The following is a 14,935-nucleotide window of genomic DNA, read 5'->3' as shown; positions in this document are numbered from 1 at the left end:
GAGGAAAATAGAATTATTTCTCTAGTTATATGTGAGTTTGAGATGTATTTGAAACTAGGTTGTCCTCCCATGACCTTATTTAATAGGAGTGGCACTTTATGTGAACAGACCGTTTTTTCTGTTTGCGCTGTAATTTATATTTCTCCTTCATGGTTCATACACTGTGCTGGTTTTACAGATAGTCACCTAAATCTGTCATATCCTATGCATGAGGGTCTCCACAGTTAAAGTGGATACTAAGGGCATTCCAAAGTGGCAAATGGGATATAGTCAGGATTATTAATGTGGAAACTGGGTAAATCAGGAGTCATTTGCTTAAGTAATAGATTTAATCTGATTGTATGTCCCCCATAGAAGTCTATTTCATAACGTTAAAAGGCTTCAGGTCCAAATAATGTTTCCAGGATACAACTTCTGTGAAGAATATTCTCAGTTAGTAGAGATGAGGAAATGGGAAGATAAACCTTTGCCCCTTAATTTTTCTCTTGGTTCTGTAATCTGCATTGGCAGAGGGTCATTCTGCAAACAGTACATTCAATGGATGGAGTCTGAGGGTGAAGTGATTTTCTTCGTAGTCATGGGAGAAGTACTAGTCTGATCCTCAATTAGGTGTTAGTTTAGTGTGGCATTTTGGAAAATAGAAGCTTCACGACTGCCTTTAACAAAGATGCAGAAACACGGTGTGAAATGATATTCACTGATTAGAATAATCATTATCTACAATATGGTTTAAGGGTGTATAATTTCAGCCTGATGTGCAGTCCAAGATGTATAGCCTTTCTGGCCCCATGAAACCATTAGAATCCCAGCATTTGCCACACTGGATCAGAGCAGTGGTTGTCCTGTAAAAGGCAATGTCCTGCCCTCGGCAGTGTCACACACTTGTGGCTGTAGAGGAAATTAAAATATCTAGAAACACACAAAATAGTGTAATGTTGTAGATGGTGGCTGTTTTTCTTAATACTTTTGGTACTAATGGATGAGATGAATCCGCTCTAATTGGCATTGAGTTCTACAATACACTTATATCTATGATAGAGGTTATGATCAGCAAGCTGCACTGAACTGGCAGTAGAATATAGAGAGGCCTTGCTATTGTAGCCAGAAATACCCATTTTGCTACCCCTTCTTAAATAGTTGTTTGGTTTGGGTTGGTTTTTTTTACATTTTTTTTTTAAATTATTTGAAAATTAAAATTCTTTTCATACCATATCCTTTACTTACTAGTTTCTGTAGGAAATCAACAGCTCTATATACATGATTGCTGACATAATTCATCACAGTCAGACAATCCTGTTACTTTACATAAGTATGTCATCTGAAGAAGCTCAGCTGATAATGTAGCAGCAATTTGCAGTCAGTGGTCAAGTATATGTATTTGGGGAATTTATTCAGATATGGTTTATGTATGCATTACATAGATTGAGAGTGTTTGGTAACATTACAGAGCAAGCATCTAGGGCCAGGTCTTTGGAGCTATTTTAACTTGTGAGGTAACCTTCAAATTGCCTGGAGGTTTACTTAGGATCACTGCCTAATATTCAGATGCTTATCTAAGCCATGCTCATCTTCTGGGAATCTTTTTCCTCTCAGACTGTCAGTTGTCTACTTCAAGTACTTCTCTGCTGCCCCCCATATAAGAACCAGTGCAATCTATAATTGCTTTACATCTGTCCTTTGCTGTCTTCTGCAGTAAGGCAGTTCAGTTTCTTGTAGCTCTGTGAAGGGTTTCTGTCTTCATGAGGAATCCTGGAATGCCCTTAGTCTCTTCTAGGTAAAAATGAAATTTAGAGAAGTGGTGGTGTGCTGAAGTATCTAGGCTGTTCTTGAAGTGTTAAACTCCCTTCTTATTCTTGCATGTCAAATAATGGTGTTATTTTTTTCATGAAGAAATAATGCTTTCATAATAACGCAAAAGTGTGATGAGACTGCATTCATTGGTTAGAGTAATATTCATTAATAAATTATCATTGATTATGATATAGTTTAAGGGAATAGAAATTTTTCCCCATCTGAAACTGAGCAATAGATATGTAGCCTTTCTATAGGCACTGACTTCATATACCCAAGTAGCTTGTATTAAAAGAGCTTTATTTAATTAGTAGGAATCAGTTTCCTACCTCTTGCACATTTTAATTACAAAAGTCTTTTTTTTTTTTTTTTTTTAAAAAATAAGCTGTATATGATGCCAAGTCAGTATATAACCTCTATGTTAATCTCATGGACCCTGTTACACACTGAATTCTCTCTCAGTGGTATGTATACTGTGCAGCAGGAAAAGTTAGTCTCATGCAAAAAGGAGCAACACTAAAATCATACTTCATTTTTACAGTTTTGAAATATGTGAATTATTAATGAAATTTTAAGCTCATATATTTAGGAATTCCACCTGTTGATATGCGTGAATTAGTGTTACAGTGCTAAATTACAGTAACTTTTTAGAGAATCTTATTGAAAGGACAGTTTGGATCAGAAGTTAAATAATTTTCTGTGCAAAATATGTGTATTCTTAGTTTATATTTACATGTATGTTGAGTATGTTAGGTTCAGCATGCTGTACCTTGATGCTAAAAGTCAAAAAAGGTGCAGAGCACTCCTTTTTATTATAAAGTCAGGGGAAGCTTTAGGCAACTGATCTAAAAAATGGTTTGTGTGCTTCTCGATACAAGATTTTTCTTGCCTGTGGTCTAACCTCAATTCCATAATAGCCAGGTAGCTATAATATGCCATAACATGTATGATTTCTCTTTTTGCTTCATGAATTTCTTAGCCTCAAAATATTCTGACTGTAAACACCTGACTTACATTTTATCTCTTATCTAGGAATTTTTTTTCCTGTTATATTGCTTTTGTAGGTCCCAGAAGCCATAAGAAAGTGCCAGCGAGCTGGAATTACAGTCCGCATGGTCACTGGAGACAATATCAACACAGCACGTGCCATTGCCATAAAATGTGGAATCATTCATCCGGGAGAAGACTTTCTTTGCCTTGAAGGGAAAGAGTTTAACAGAAGGATCCGAAATGAGAAGGGAGAGGTAATTCATATACTAAATCCATACATATTATGAATACGTTATTAAAAAATAGCAATAACAGTGAAATGTTGTTTCTCCTGCACTGATGTGTACCTCATATCAGTAAAGACTACTTGGAGATATTGCTACTTCTTTCTACTGCTAGCACTTTACAATGCAAAATACCAGTGAAAATGCAGTCTATTCATGATGCAGAGCCACTATCAGTTTACTGCTAGCCTAATTCAGTAGTTTTTAGAACCACAGTACTAGTCTACAGGAAATCAAAACCAAGCACATTAAAAGCAGGTTTGTTAGCAAAGAGGAGAAGGAACGCAATAGCAGTTTGCAGGTCTGTCTCATAAAAATGCAATCTGTACTGAGAACCAGCTCCTCTCATTATTTTATACCACTTTATCTAATGTACTGCTATATCCACTCACTCTAATGATTTGCATAACTTAATCTATTCTTCAGAAGATTTTTAACTCCTCATAAAAGATGGAACTAACACACAGGCTATTGAAGTCAGCTTTAAAAAAGTAAACTCTATGCTGTGTCTTTGAGTCCATCATTAATGAATGGACACAGTCGTTTACTCCTTGCTTTGATTGATGGAATCCTGGGAAGGTTAGTACATGCAACGGATTTGTCCTTGTTGCTATTGGTATGCAGAGAAAATTCTGCCATTATTGGTGCCAAAATGAAGAACTTGGATTCAAATGTGCAATAGAACAACACACTTTTACTTGTAAATGTTTGATCAGCTTTGAGAAACTCCACTATCCTATATCTAGAGTCATGATTCTGAGTGGAATTATCCATAAAGATGATAAGAAAGCCTGATTAGATACTGTGGCAAAATTTACCTACATTAGCCAACAGCTGAGCTTTGGTAGTAGAAAACTGCCTTTTTTGACCTTGCCTTCATTTGCAGTATTGATGACTGTTGCAGTTTTTCTGTGCTTTTGGAGAAAAGTTGCAGATCCGAGTAGTGAAGTGAATCATCTGACACAGGGATGCGAATATATTTTGCATTTTGCTAATCACAGATTAACAGCTTTACTGTTTTGGGTTTTTTTGTGTTCTGCCCGGCCCCCAGATTGAGCAAGAGCGGATTGACAAAATCTGGCCAAAGCTTCGAGTGCTTGCTCGCTCATCTCCCACGGACAAACACACTTTGGTAAAAGGTGCGTGCAGACTACCTTCACGCGCGTGTGTTATTAATGTCAAAAGTTACTGAATTATGTTCGGCACATTGTCTGTGTTGTAAAAATTTTACTGTTACAAATATATGAGTTGTTATCTTTACTTGCACATCAATACATAATGCAAGGAAGTTTTCTCAGTAACCCAGTCTCTTGCATTTGCATTTTACCTGAGCCTTCAAATGGAAAATAATAGGAAACTAGTTGGCAGGAGTAACAGAAATACCAATAAGATGTCTGGCAAGTAGATGTAGGCAAAGTCATATTTGCCTTGTGACTTTTCATTGGACTAGAATGAGGCTTTAGCTGGGAAGGGAAAATGCATGTTTGCTGGACAGAAAGAAAATATTGTCCAGAAATAGGCTGTTCTTCATATAAACAAGAGGGGGCATAGATTTTTTAGTCTTTACCTATACCTTTTTATGAAGAAAACAAGAACAAGTTCACTTAGAGTAAATCAAGTCACTCAAGTGCATCTGTTCTCCCACAATTATTTTTGAAGAGTATTCCAAGATAAACTTTGCATGTTGCGATAGCAGTTATTGGAGATCATGTAAGTAGGAGCTGCCGTCTGTAGCATTACATGAATGGAGATGTATTTTAAGCCATTCCGTTCTCCTATAGGCTCACTAATTGTATGATTTGCATTGGCTTCCTTTAGAATTCTGGCTGTATTTTTAGAGTCTGTTTTTGTCCTATAAAAACCTCACCATACAAATTATATTCTCTTACCGTACTGTCTGCAGATGGAATGCTCTATAGAAGAGGGATTTGTTTGCAGTTTTCTTTATAAAGCCTTTTTCGTATCTGTAACTCGCAGTTCCTGATGACCTGAAATCTTGTTCTGTTGACTTTGAAGCTCACACTTAAAAGACAGCTGATGAAATCAGAAGATTTCTGATCAGGAGTAGCATCATTTCTGGCCATGATAAGATGGGGGGCCGGCGCAAGCAGAAGCCCCGCTGGCAGATGGCTGTGTTTGCTGGCTTCCTGATGAAGAAAGAACTGGATTATTTTGCTAAGGCCCTAGAAAGTCCGGAGAGACTCTTAGCAATTCTTGGAGGAGCTAAAGTTCAGGATACGATCCAGATGATCAGTTACATGTTTTCAGCTGGTTGAGTACTTAAATAATAATTCACATTTAGGTAGGAGATCCTTTTGGAATGGCAAGGGCTTACTGATATGACTCCACACACGACTGATTACAAAGCTTTTGAGCGGTATGTAATTTTGAAATGCCTAAATGACTTTAGAGCAAAAGTTCCATTGTGAATTTGAAGATTGGATCAGTTGGGTCCTTTGGGATTAGGACCAGTGCATGTGAAGAGCTCTGGAAGCATGGATCATTCAGTAGAACTAAGATACCTTGTAAGCTCTGGCACGGTGCATGAGATGGGGCAGCTGGAGACATAGTGCTGTTACTCACCCTCTCCAGCCATTGTTTAGACCAGTGGTATCCAAAGTGGGGTGCACACACGTCAGGGACAATCCACTGGGATGCAGGAAGAAAATATTTTTTACCATTATTTAATAGGAGAATATTTAAAAAACACTGTTTATTTCATCTCCATCTCATCCTTTTCTAATGTATGTTTTATAAGGCACATAATATAGTAGTACATATGTATAATTTATAAATAATATACATATTTTGTGTGTGTGTGTGCTCAAAAAGATTATACTGATAGGTGTTCATGATTGAAAAGGTTTGGAGACCGCTGGTTTGCACAATATAATTATTAGCTCCATAGGTCAGTATTAAAACAGCACAAAGTTACCTGAAGTCTCCTCACTTCCCTAGTGTATATAAAATACTGTCTTATAGCTCTTAGAGGACATGACTTGTACAGCCTAATAGTTTATTTGTTTCAGAAACACACAACAATTTGTGTTTCATTAAGTGGATTAAATAAGTCCCTTGGGAGTACTCATTTGAATCATTCAGGATTTTCCCTTAAGAGAAAAATGAAACCTTTGCCAGACAAAATGAAATCAATACAGAGCTGAAAAAAAAAAAAGCAGCAAATTAGTGATGTTTTATAGTATATGCACTTTGACAATCCGAAAGATATTTACTACTTCTGAATGCCTTATGCAACTAATACAATTAATGTTTTAAAGATGTCACAAGGTCAAATCATAGAGCAATTAAGTATCTAACGAGGTTCAAGAGCAAGTCTGTGGAAAATCATGATGGAATTTTTTGGTTGGTAATACTCGAAGGGCCATTAAAAGTTACAAGAAACTATTTAAATGTTCACTAGTTTTGGGCCTCTTGTTAAAATGTTATGTTTTTCTCAGACACTTGAGGGATCAAGAGGATTTTCTCTTCTTTGATGTATTTTATCTGCTCTAGGGTAAAAACACACATCACAAAATAAACTTTTTTTATATTTAATTTTTAATGACATACAGCTGCTGGAGGGAATATTTTTTCTCCTTAACAGAGCACAATCCCACCCAGCAAAAGGATCATTTTTATTTTGCATTTTTGTTTTTACTACTGCTAAGGGACTAGAGAAAGGCATAGTTCAGCATTTCAGGCTGGGCAGATAGTTTCTCTCAAATTTTTATGGCTTTGAAGTAGAGGTAGATTGAAAAAAAGATGTCAAAATAGTTTATCATCACAAAGGGTTTCAGTGAAACAAAATGTTAGATATCTCAATCCAACTGAAATACAATTTCTTATGGATTTTATGACATCCGTTGGTATAATTTCATATTTTTTACCTTAGTTCAAAATACAACAAGTAAACATGCATATCATTTATACTGATGTGTCCTTATAATACTATTGCTGAAATACTTCAATATTGTAATATTGTTTTTTAAAATACTATGGGAAGCAACTGTTTAGTACTGATGGGAAATATCTTCTTATTAGAAGGTATAGTGAAGATCAAATAAATATTCAGTTTACCAGTTAAAGCAGCTGTGCTTTCCAATACGTTTAAATTAGGCTGGAATTATTTTTCTGTGATATTAAAAACAACTATTCTATTCACATGTAAGGCTGATTTATTAACAAGCAGAAAGGGAACTTTAAAGAAGAAAATATTTTTAGTAATTGCCCTTAATTACTAAAATATTTCAAATATTATTGCATGGGACAGTATTATAGTTGTGACCTTGTTAATGTGGACATGCCATGAGACTAGGTAGAATAATACAAATATAGAAAACTGTATTAATTGAAAATCTGATATTAAATATCAGCATGTTGCAAATTGCAAGTGGTTTTGATTTCCATTTGAGAGAAAATTTTAATATTTATTTTTATTCAAATTCATATGAAGAAATATTCAGAAAGTTGACCTGTTCCACAATGTAAAAAGTCAGCTCAACCAACCCTTCCCTGAAGCGAAGAACATAAAAATAGTTTAAAGGAAGCAGGAGGTATACTGCATTTGAATCTAGAGGTTTGGATTCTGTAAATACCATTTAGGTCTCTGCAGCCTGTGTTCAGTGTAACTTTGTGAGAGGCACTGATGCCTTCAAGGTTCCCCTGTAGTGTTTCAGTCTTATAATATAAAGCACATTGGTGGTGCACACTTAGTACAGAAATCCATGCGTTTTCGCCATGTTCTTTTCTGCCATTCTAATATCATGAACTTTGTGGAGCACTATTCACTTAACAATTACCAATGCTGTCTCTAATGTTATATATAACACTTTTATGTTAACCTTTAAAGCTCTATTCCTGCATGTACTTAAGCATGTAACTAAAGTGAATTTAAATTTTCTCTTTCAGACAGACTTTCTAAATTCTTGTTAAATTAACAGGGAGCTTCAAAAAGTTTGGAAATATTAAAAACTAATCTGAACAGAACATGCCTATGAAAATATATTACTGCATCTGTCTATGTTTAGCTTGTCAAAGAAATATAAATATGTGTAAGCATATGGGATGATCAGCTTTACTGCATTGGTAACACCTGAATTGGTGTGCATCTTTGAAATGCTCTACTGTAGCTAAGTTTTTCCTGTCTGCCTGTTTTGAGTTAATCAGTTGAGACAGAAAGAAATATCTAAACCAGGAATGTTTTTCACCCAGAACCAAGGGTTTCTTACTGATGCGACTCTAAGGATGATAATGCAACTAAGAAGTGTTTAAATGAAGCGGCATTTGTTCTGCAATAAAGGGAGAACCTGAGGCTATACTTGATGTTTTTGATCTGAGCCATGGGTACAGATAGCTCCTTGTAAAAGAAATGGAAGACACATTGTTGGTTAATATTCCTTATATTATTATCCTGAGTGGATTTGATTTAATGCTTCCTTAACATTAGATGGGAGGAAGGGGGGAAATACAAGGTGTATTTCACTTTCAGCTGTGTATGCAGTGCTGGTACCTTTTATAGCAAGCTTGTGCATATAGTGCCCCTCTTGATAGCTACACAGAGTTGTTTTAAATGTGATTTTTTCCCTCATCAGAAACAAGCTCCTTGCTCAGAAAAAGTTACAGCTTATGCAAGCTACATGACTCCTCCCCAAATTCTTGCAGCATCAGCAGAATCTGCGTGGGGGACACACTGTAATGTTATCTCTAGGTGTATTCCTGTGTCTGTTGAATAAAATTCTTTTTGACAGAGGAAGGTCATGGCCAAACAGCTTAAGATGAAGAAGCAGACCAATGAAACAGCAGAGGCTGTTTTGGGAGGAAGCTTTGCTGAGTTTTAGGAATTTTTAAATTTTTAAGTTTTTATTAAAATACTGTATGTAAGCACTCAACTGGAGTAAAGCAGTTTATTTTGAAGAAATTTCCTGGCTGTTAGGGATGACTAATTAATACTGAAGCTTTGTGTTAGCTGTTTTGAACGAGTGGAAAGGCCAGTAAATGTTAAAGAAATGGGCATTCTCTTAATTGGCAGTCTGTCGGGTCATGCCTTTATTTACATTTTTCACTGATCACTGAAGCAGTTGTTCTCCACAGCTCAAGAGTTCAGAGGGGGAACCCTTTCTAAGCATCCCTTTTCTGTTTGGTGTCCTTACACTGTAAAATCTATACAGATGTATTACTCGATACTGAAGAAAATTCTCGAGGTGAAACCTTACTGCAACTATTAACAGAAAAAGAAAGAAAAAAAAAAAGTAAAAGTAAATGTGGTTAGGAAGGAGGAAAGTGCTGCAAAGAAGAAAATTCAGAAACGTGAGGAATGGGGAAGGAGGAATAGATTAAAAAGAGCATGCAGAAGTCAGGGAGCATAAGTATAGCTATGATAAATCCTCTGAATCCCAAATAATCACTACTGCTCCATTTTAGAAATTTGTCTGACGTACAAATGAAAGTTCTGCAAAGATCTTCTCTCTTCCTGTGAATAGCACTGAAGTCCATCCACATACTGTTGTGCCGTGCATTGATGTATTTCTGATGACACTAGCAGTGGTCACTGCGATGAAGGTGTGTGGCTGAGATGCTGGTGGTAACCAAGACCATTTTATCTCTATCTTTCCGTGACTGCTGATTCTGTGCTCTAGAGGGTGTTGGGCTTATCCCGGCTGCATAGTTTGCTTTTAGGGATAAAAATGACTACTAAACCTTCCGAATGACTACTAAACCTTGTGAATTACTTAGCTGCATCCAGCAATTGGCTGATGCAGGGCAGTTGGTAGTATAGTCATTGACACTAGAGCACTATTTATACCTATTAGGAGGTCTTTTGTTAGAACCTCTTCAACTTGATTTGGGTTGTGCTCCCATTTGGAACCCACTTGTGATAGGATGCTACCTACCTGGTTGGAGCAGTTAATATCATGATGTGTCAAAGATTTTAATGACTTTTTTCAGAAGCTTAAACTATTAATTTAACATCAAAGGTTGTGATAATAATAAGAAAGGAAGACCAAGATAAATGCTTTTAACAGTAATGGCAGCTGATGGTCCTGTTTATTTAGTAACACCAAAGGCAAATCACCCCAACAAATTGAAAGCTCTCATTATAAGATCTTATCAGAATAATGTGTCATTTATCTGAGCTCATACTGCCAACGGAAAGTGAATAGGTTTTTTTCTGATTTTAATAAGACTGAAAAATACAGGACACTAACTGCATCCATACTGCATTGCAATCTTCTGCGTGCCTGATAAGCCTGAACCTTGCCAAGAGGCAGCTATTGCTCAGTAATCGGCAATTTCCTATTTCTGGTTAGTTATCTGATATGTGAGTTATTTTTTTCCAGAGTAGAATGAAAGCTTTTCACACTGGGTAGGTTTTGATGATTTGTTTTAGAGGTTATGATTTTGTGCAAAATGCGTTAGTGAAAGGAATTTTGTCATTTTTTCCCACTAAGTCGTTAATATGGAGAGGTGTTCTTGTATCGTACACAACAATCTTGTATTCTGGACTCATATTCAAATGGACTCTGACATGGAAATAAAAACATGAGTGGTGAATGATCCCCATCCTATTAAAAACCAGGGCAGCTTCTGTAACCTCAGAAAAATTCTTGATTCTTTTCCTTACTTTCCCCATCTGCATAAGTGGAAAATACTTCCCTGCAGGCTAGTTGCGTGAAACTTGATTCACCAAGTGAAAAGTCCTTTCTTTTCTCAAAAGATCTCAAAATGAAAGTAGAAATTATTTTATTATGTCTATTTATTAAAATGTTTGGCTCCAGAATTTAAAGAATTATTTTATATCTTCTCAATCATTGTTTGGCAGAACTGAACATGTATGTTAAAATGCTAATTTGGCTCCAGCTAAATATAATTCATCAATGGCATTTGTTATCTTTAGGTTAAACTGATTGCCAGAAGGCATAGCAGTAAAGCAGATATTCCAGTTCAGTCCCAGTTTAGGACAGCTTTAAGCATGAACTTAAGTCTTCAGCAAATCCTTTCCATTGATGTTTAATCAGAGAGCTGGGCTGAAATGGGTTTACTGTGACACATAATTTTAAGTAGTAGAAATCTTCCAAAAGAACATAATGAGCTGATCTCATTCCCTTTGAAGTGTATGCAAGTTTTGGTGATGTTTTGATGATGCAGGATCAGAACTTTCGTTGTAAATTCTACTAGTGATGTCTAGTAGCGTATATTAGTCATGACACTGCTTTCATCATTATTTTCCTTAAAAATCACCTCTATTAATCTCTGTAAGACTTGTGTGGTATTATGTAGTCTACATTACACAGAGCCTGCTATTTTTCAGAGGGAATTTTTATCTTGCTAATTATTTTATATATATGTATGTATACACTCACATATACATTTTTTGCAGGTATTATTGACAGCACACAGGTGGAACAGAGGCAGGTTGTAGCTGTGACTGGTGATGGAACCAACGATGGACCAGCACTTAAAAAAGCTGATGTTGGCTTTGCAATGGTATAATCTTGAGCATATTTATTGATGTTTGTGTCATTATAAATTTGCTGTAAGAGGTTTTTCATTCATTAAATGTTGAGAAAGTTGCTTAGTTATCACTTCTCAATGAAGCAATATATTGGAGAGGATGAGTTATGTTGTTTTAGAATCCTTTAATTTACTATGTTAGATTCACTGGTATTGCTATCTTTGATACTTCTTCAATATTTTATATAAGGTAATTATTGGCTATGTGCAGAATCTGGTGCCAACACAGAAAAATGAACTCTGTGTTCTTCACAACAGCGGAGTACTATTTTGCTTTGGTAAAATCCATCACTAATTGTAAAGATGTCTTCCCAACCTACTCTGACTCTGAAGACATTAATATACTAGACTATATATTACGATATGTAATAGCTATTTTTGTTAGCAATTCTGTTCATGTTTATTAATAAAATGTCATCAATGATAGGAATAACTCAGAAGATCAGTAGTCATTAAGCTGTTAATTTAAAACACTCAAAACTATCATCACATGAATGCCACTGCTCTCTATCAATTCCCTTTTCTGCACCCTTATTCACTTTCAAAAATAGGCCAAACTAGATAACTTCCTAGCAAATATAAAATGCAGAATATACTCAGCTGTCACTGTTACTATGTGCTGGGAAGTCTCTGTATAACTGTGGACTTTGAATGAGTATGAAGATTTGTATTCTAACTGTCACTGTACTTTTTAGTAGGTAATTTTATTCACAATTAATTTTTCCAGGGTATTGCTGGAACAGATGTTGCGAAGGAAGCCTCGGATATCATCCTAACAGATGACAATTTCAGTAGCATTGTGAAGGCTGTAATGTGGGGACGTAACGTCTACGATAGTATCTCCAAGTTCCTGCAGTTCCAGCTCACTGTTAACATTGTGGCTGTGATTGTGGCTTTCACTGGTGCATGTATTACCCAGGTAAGGTTAACTTCAGATGTTGCTTAAAGTGTGGGGCCAAATCCTACCAAGCTATGTTTTCTTTTAAGTAACGGTGGCTTACATTTGATTCTTGCTTTGTACAACAGAAAGTATGCTTTCTGAAATTCTTTCGAGCATCAAAAGTGTATTTAGGATCAAGCTGCTAAATGTTAAATAGCTGTTGACATAAGGAAGTGTATTAATCCATCTTCTCCTGAAAGTAAATTGCTTTTAGGAGCTGCTAATTTTTGTGCTGCCTCTATACAGCTCCCTGGTTTTGATTACATATTATTGTCATGACTGAGCCTGTGATGGTAGGACAGAAAATGTCAGGGATTGGGAGAAGAAAGAGGTTATGTGACTTTGCCTTTTACTCTCAGAATATTTCCCTATTAAATATGTATTTCTTGATGGATTATGGAACGGTATTATTATTTTCAAGAGAGCAGTACTGGCACACAGAAGTAATCCCAGCAGGGGAGCTTTTTGACTGATAAAATTATTTTGTTGCTTTCAGGCAGTTCCTTTTAATTTCAGATGCAAATGACAAACCAATTAAATGACACATACAGTTGGACTTCGATCTCTTTTTCTCCCTCTACATTAATCCCTCACTGCAATCCTGGTGTACATGCAACATGTCTAGGTCTTTCACAAAAATCATATGTGAAAGCAAACCACATTTTTTCCCTTCAAATTACTACTTTTTGATGAATAAACTTAAGTCGTCTTTTCCCTAGAAAGAAAACAGGATGTATTTAGCACAGTATGAGGTTTTTGTCCATTAGAAAATAGCAAAACATGCAGTTTTTAGAGTTGTCACCCTCTAAAATAATGTATATTTCCAATGCTGCAGACAGGTGCTGTTACAAAATGCCTCCTTTGATTGAGACGCACTATGGGAAAGCTGATGCTTCCCTGTCTTGTGCATCATTCGGGTGCACATACCTGTTTCAGCAGGTAAATTTCACCTCCTGCACACCTGAGCAAAACAATGAATAAGTCATTAGCTCTGCTCCAGGGTAAACTTACATTGTAATCATGGAATTGATACTTGAAAGAAGAAACCCAGGTACCTTTACAAAACCATGAGGTCAAACTTCTAAGCCTTGACTGACATTTAGAGGCCTTTTTTGTGCTGCGTATGAGGAGTCTGCAAGCTCCCAGCTTCTGCCAGCACCATGCAACAGCTGGGTAGATACAACTGTCATCATTTACCTCCTCTGAGCTAAGCAAGCAATAGGCTAGTGCTAGGGCTGGGATTCTCAGAGAAATCAGAAATGGCTGTTTTTGAAGCAAGTGGAAGTGATCTTAACAAATGAAATAACTATTTTATTCTGTGCAAAGGAAACACTGAAACCTCAATTCACTTGTTTTCCAAGAAGTAAAAATTGCAAGCTGCTAAGTGCTAGATCCCTACCCTACTGCCCCCAGGTCTTGGTGATGCCTTGTTGTCATGACTGAGCCTGTGCTATGGGACAAAATTACTGATATTGAGGCAGAAGTTGGATAACTTTTCCTTTTTCCTTGGGAATTATTTTCAAGCATAGTGAGAAAATGTTTAGCTGTAAAGTGATTGTTGCTGGTAACAGAAGGTGTATGAATAAGGACTAAAAGTCTAGAAGGTCAGTTCTCCTGGATTTTTATCAGTGGTAAAAAACCATACAGAAAAAAGTGCTAACAGCAATGTGGTAAGAACACCGTAACTGGAACTGAGGCAGGTGCTTCCTTTTAAGACCCTGTTTTATAAACATTCAATCACTGCCTACTAACATTTACTTAAGGTGAATTTTTTTTTTTGTTAGTGTCCAGCATTTTTTTCAATTGCATTGTGAAAGCATCAGAAATATATTCTATTTGTTAACTAAGGAATTTCTGTTATTCTTGAAGAGGTTAAACATTACTGAATCAGTGTAAAGACTATTTTAAATCAAGTCTAAGTGCATGTGTAGTGTGTAATCAGTGCAAGCATATTCCCCTTTCTAATTCTGGAGCTTTCTTCATCCTTTGAATCATTCGATTGGCTTCTAGAAGGATTTGGATCAGGCCCAATGCATTTATATTGCCCCAGTGGTCTGTAAGGCCATCGCTGAGCCTGACAAGTCTATTGTCACCGTTTACAGATTTTAATGTATACTTCCTAGAATTCCTGTATTTCTGTCCAAATAGATTCTTATGCAAGTCCTTAATTTGGCAGTAAAAATGCAAATCCAAAGGAGATGTCTGAAAGGAGCTAAAATTGAAATTGTAGCAAAAAGGCAGCAGTTATTTCCATTCTAGTTCTGTTGACACTCAACAACCTGACTGCTGATAATCTCAAGTAGCTCTCAGTTCTGTCTCATTCAAGAAGGATCTTGCCTTACAAATGAACGTTATTATAGAATCACAGAATCATAGAATCATTTAGGTTGGAAAACACCTTCAAGATCATCAAGTCCAA

At 36.2% G+C, this 14,935-nt stretch overlaps 1 protein-coding gene across 5 annotated transcripts in view; it reads left to right on the top strand.

Moving 5' to 3' along the window:
* Nucleotides 1–14,935, top strand: part of ATP2B2 (ATPase, Ca++ transporting, plasma membrane 2) — a 194,570-nt gene that overhangs the window by 141,898 nt on the left and 37,737 nt on the right. For all 5 annotated transcript variants that reach the window (XM_010584463.1, XM_010584461.1, XM_010584460.1 and 2 more), the window contains 4 exons: nt 2,856–3,035; nt 4,117–4,204; nt 11,443–11,549; nt 12,304–12,495. In XM_010584463.1, the coding sequence (XP_010582765.1) occupies nt 2,856–3,035; nt 4,117–4,204; nt 11,443–11,549; nt 12,304–12,495 (567 nt within the window). The remainder of the gene's footprint in view (nt 1–2,855; nt 3,036–4,116; nt 4,205–11,442; nt 11,550–12,303; nt 12,496–14,935) is intronic.

This window comes from Haliaeetus leucocephalus, unplaced genomic scaffold, assembly GCF_000737465.1.
Source record: "Haliaeetus leucocephalus isolate CR32 unplaced genomic scaffold, Haliaeetus_leucocephalus-4.0 Scaffold984, whole genome shotgun sequence".
In the NCBI taxonomy this organism is placed as follows: domain Eukaryota; kingdom Metazoa; phylum Chordata; class Aves; order Accipitriformes; family Accipitridae; genus Haliaeetus; species Haliaeetus leucocephalus.
Note: the sequence above shows the minus strand (reverse complement) of the source record. Positions and strands in the feature narration are given on the sequence as shown.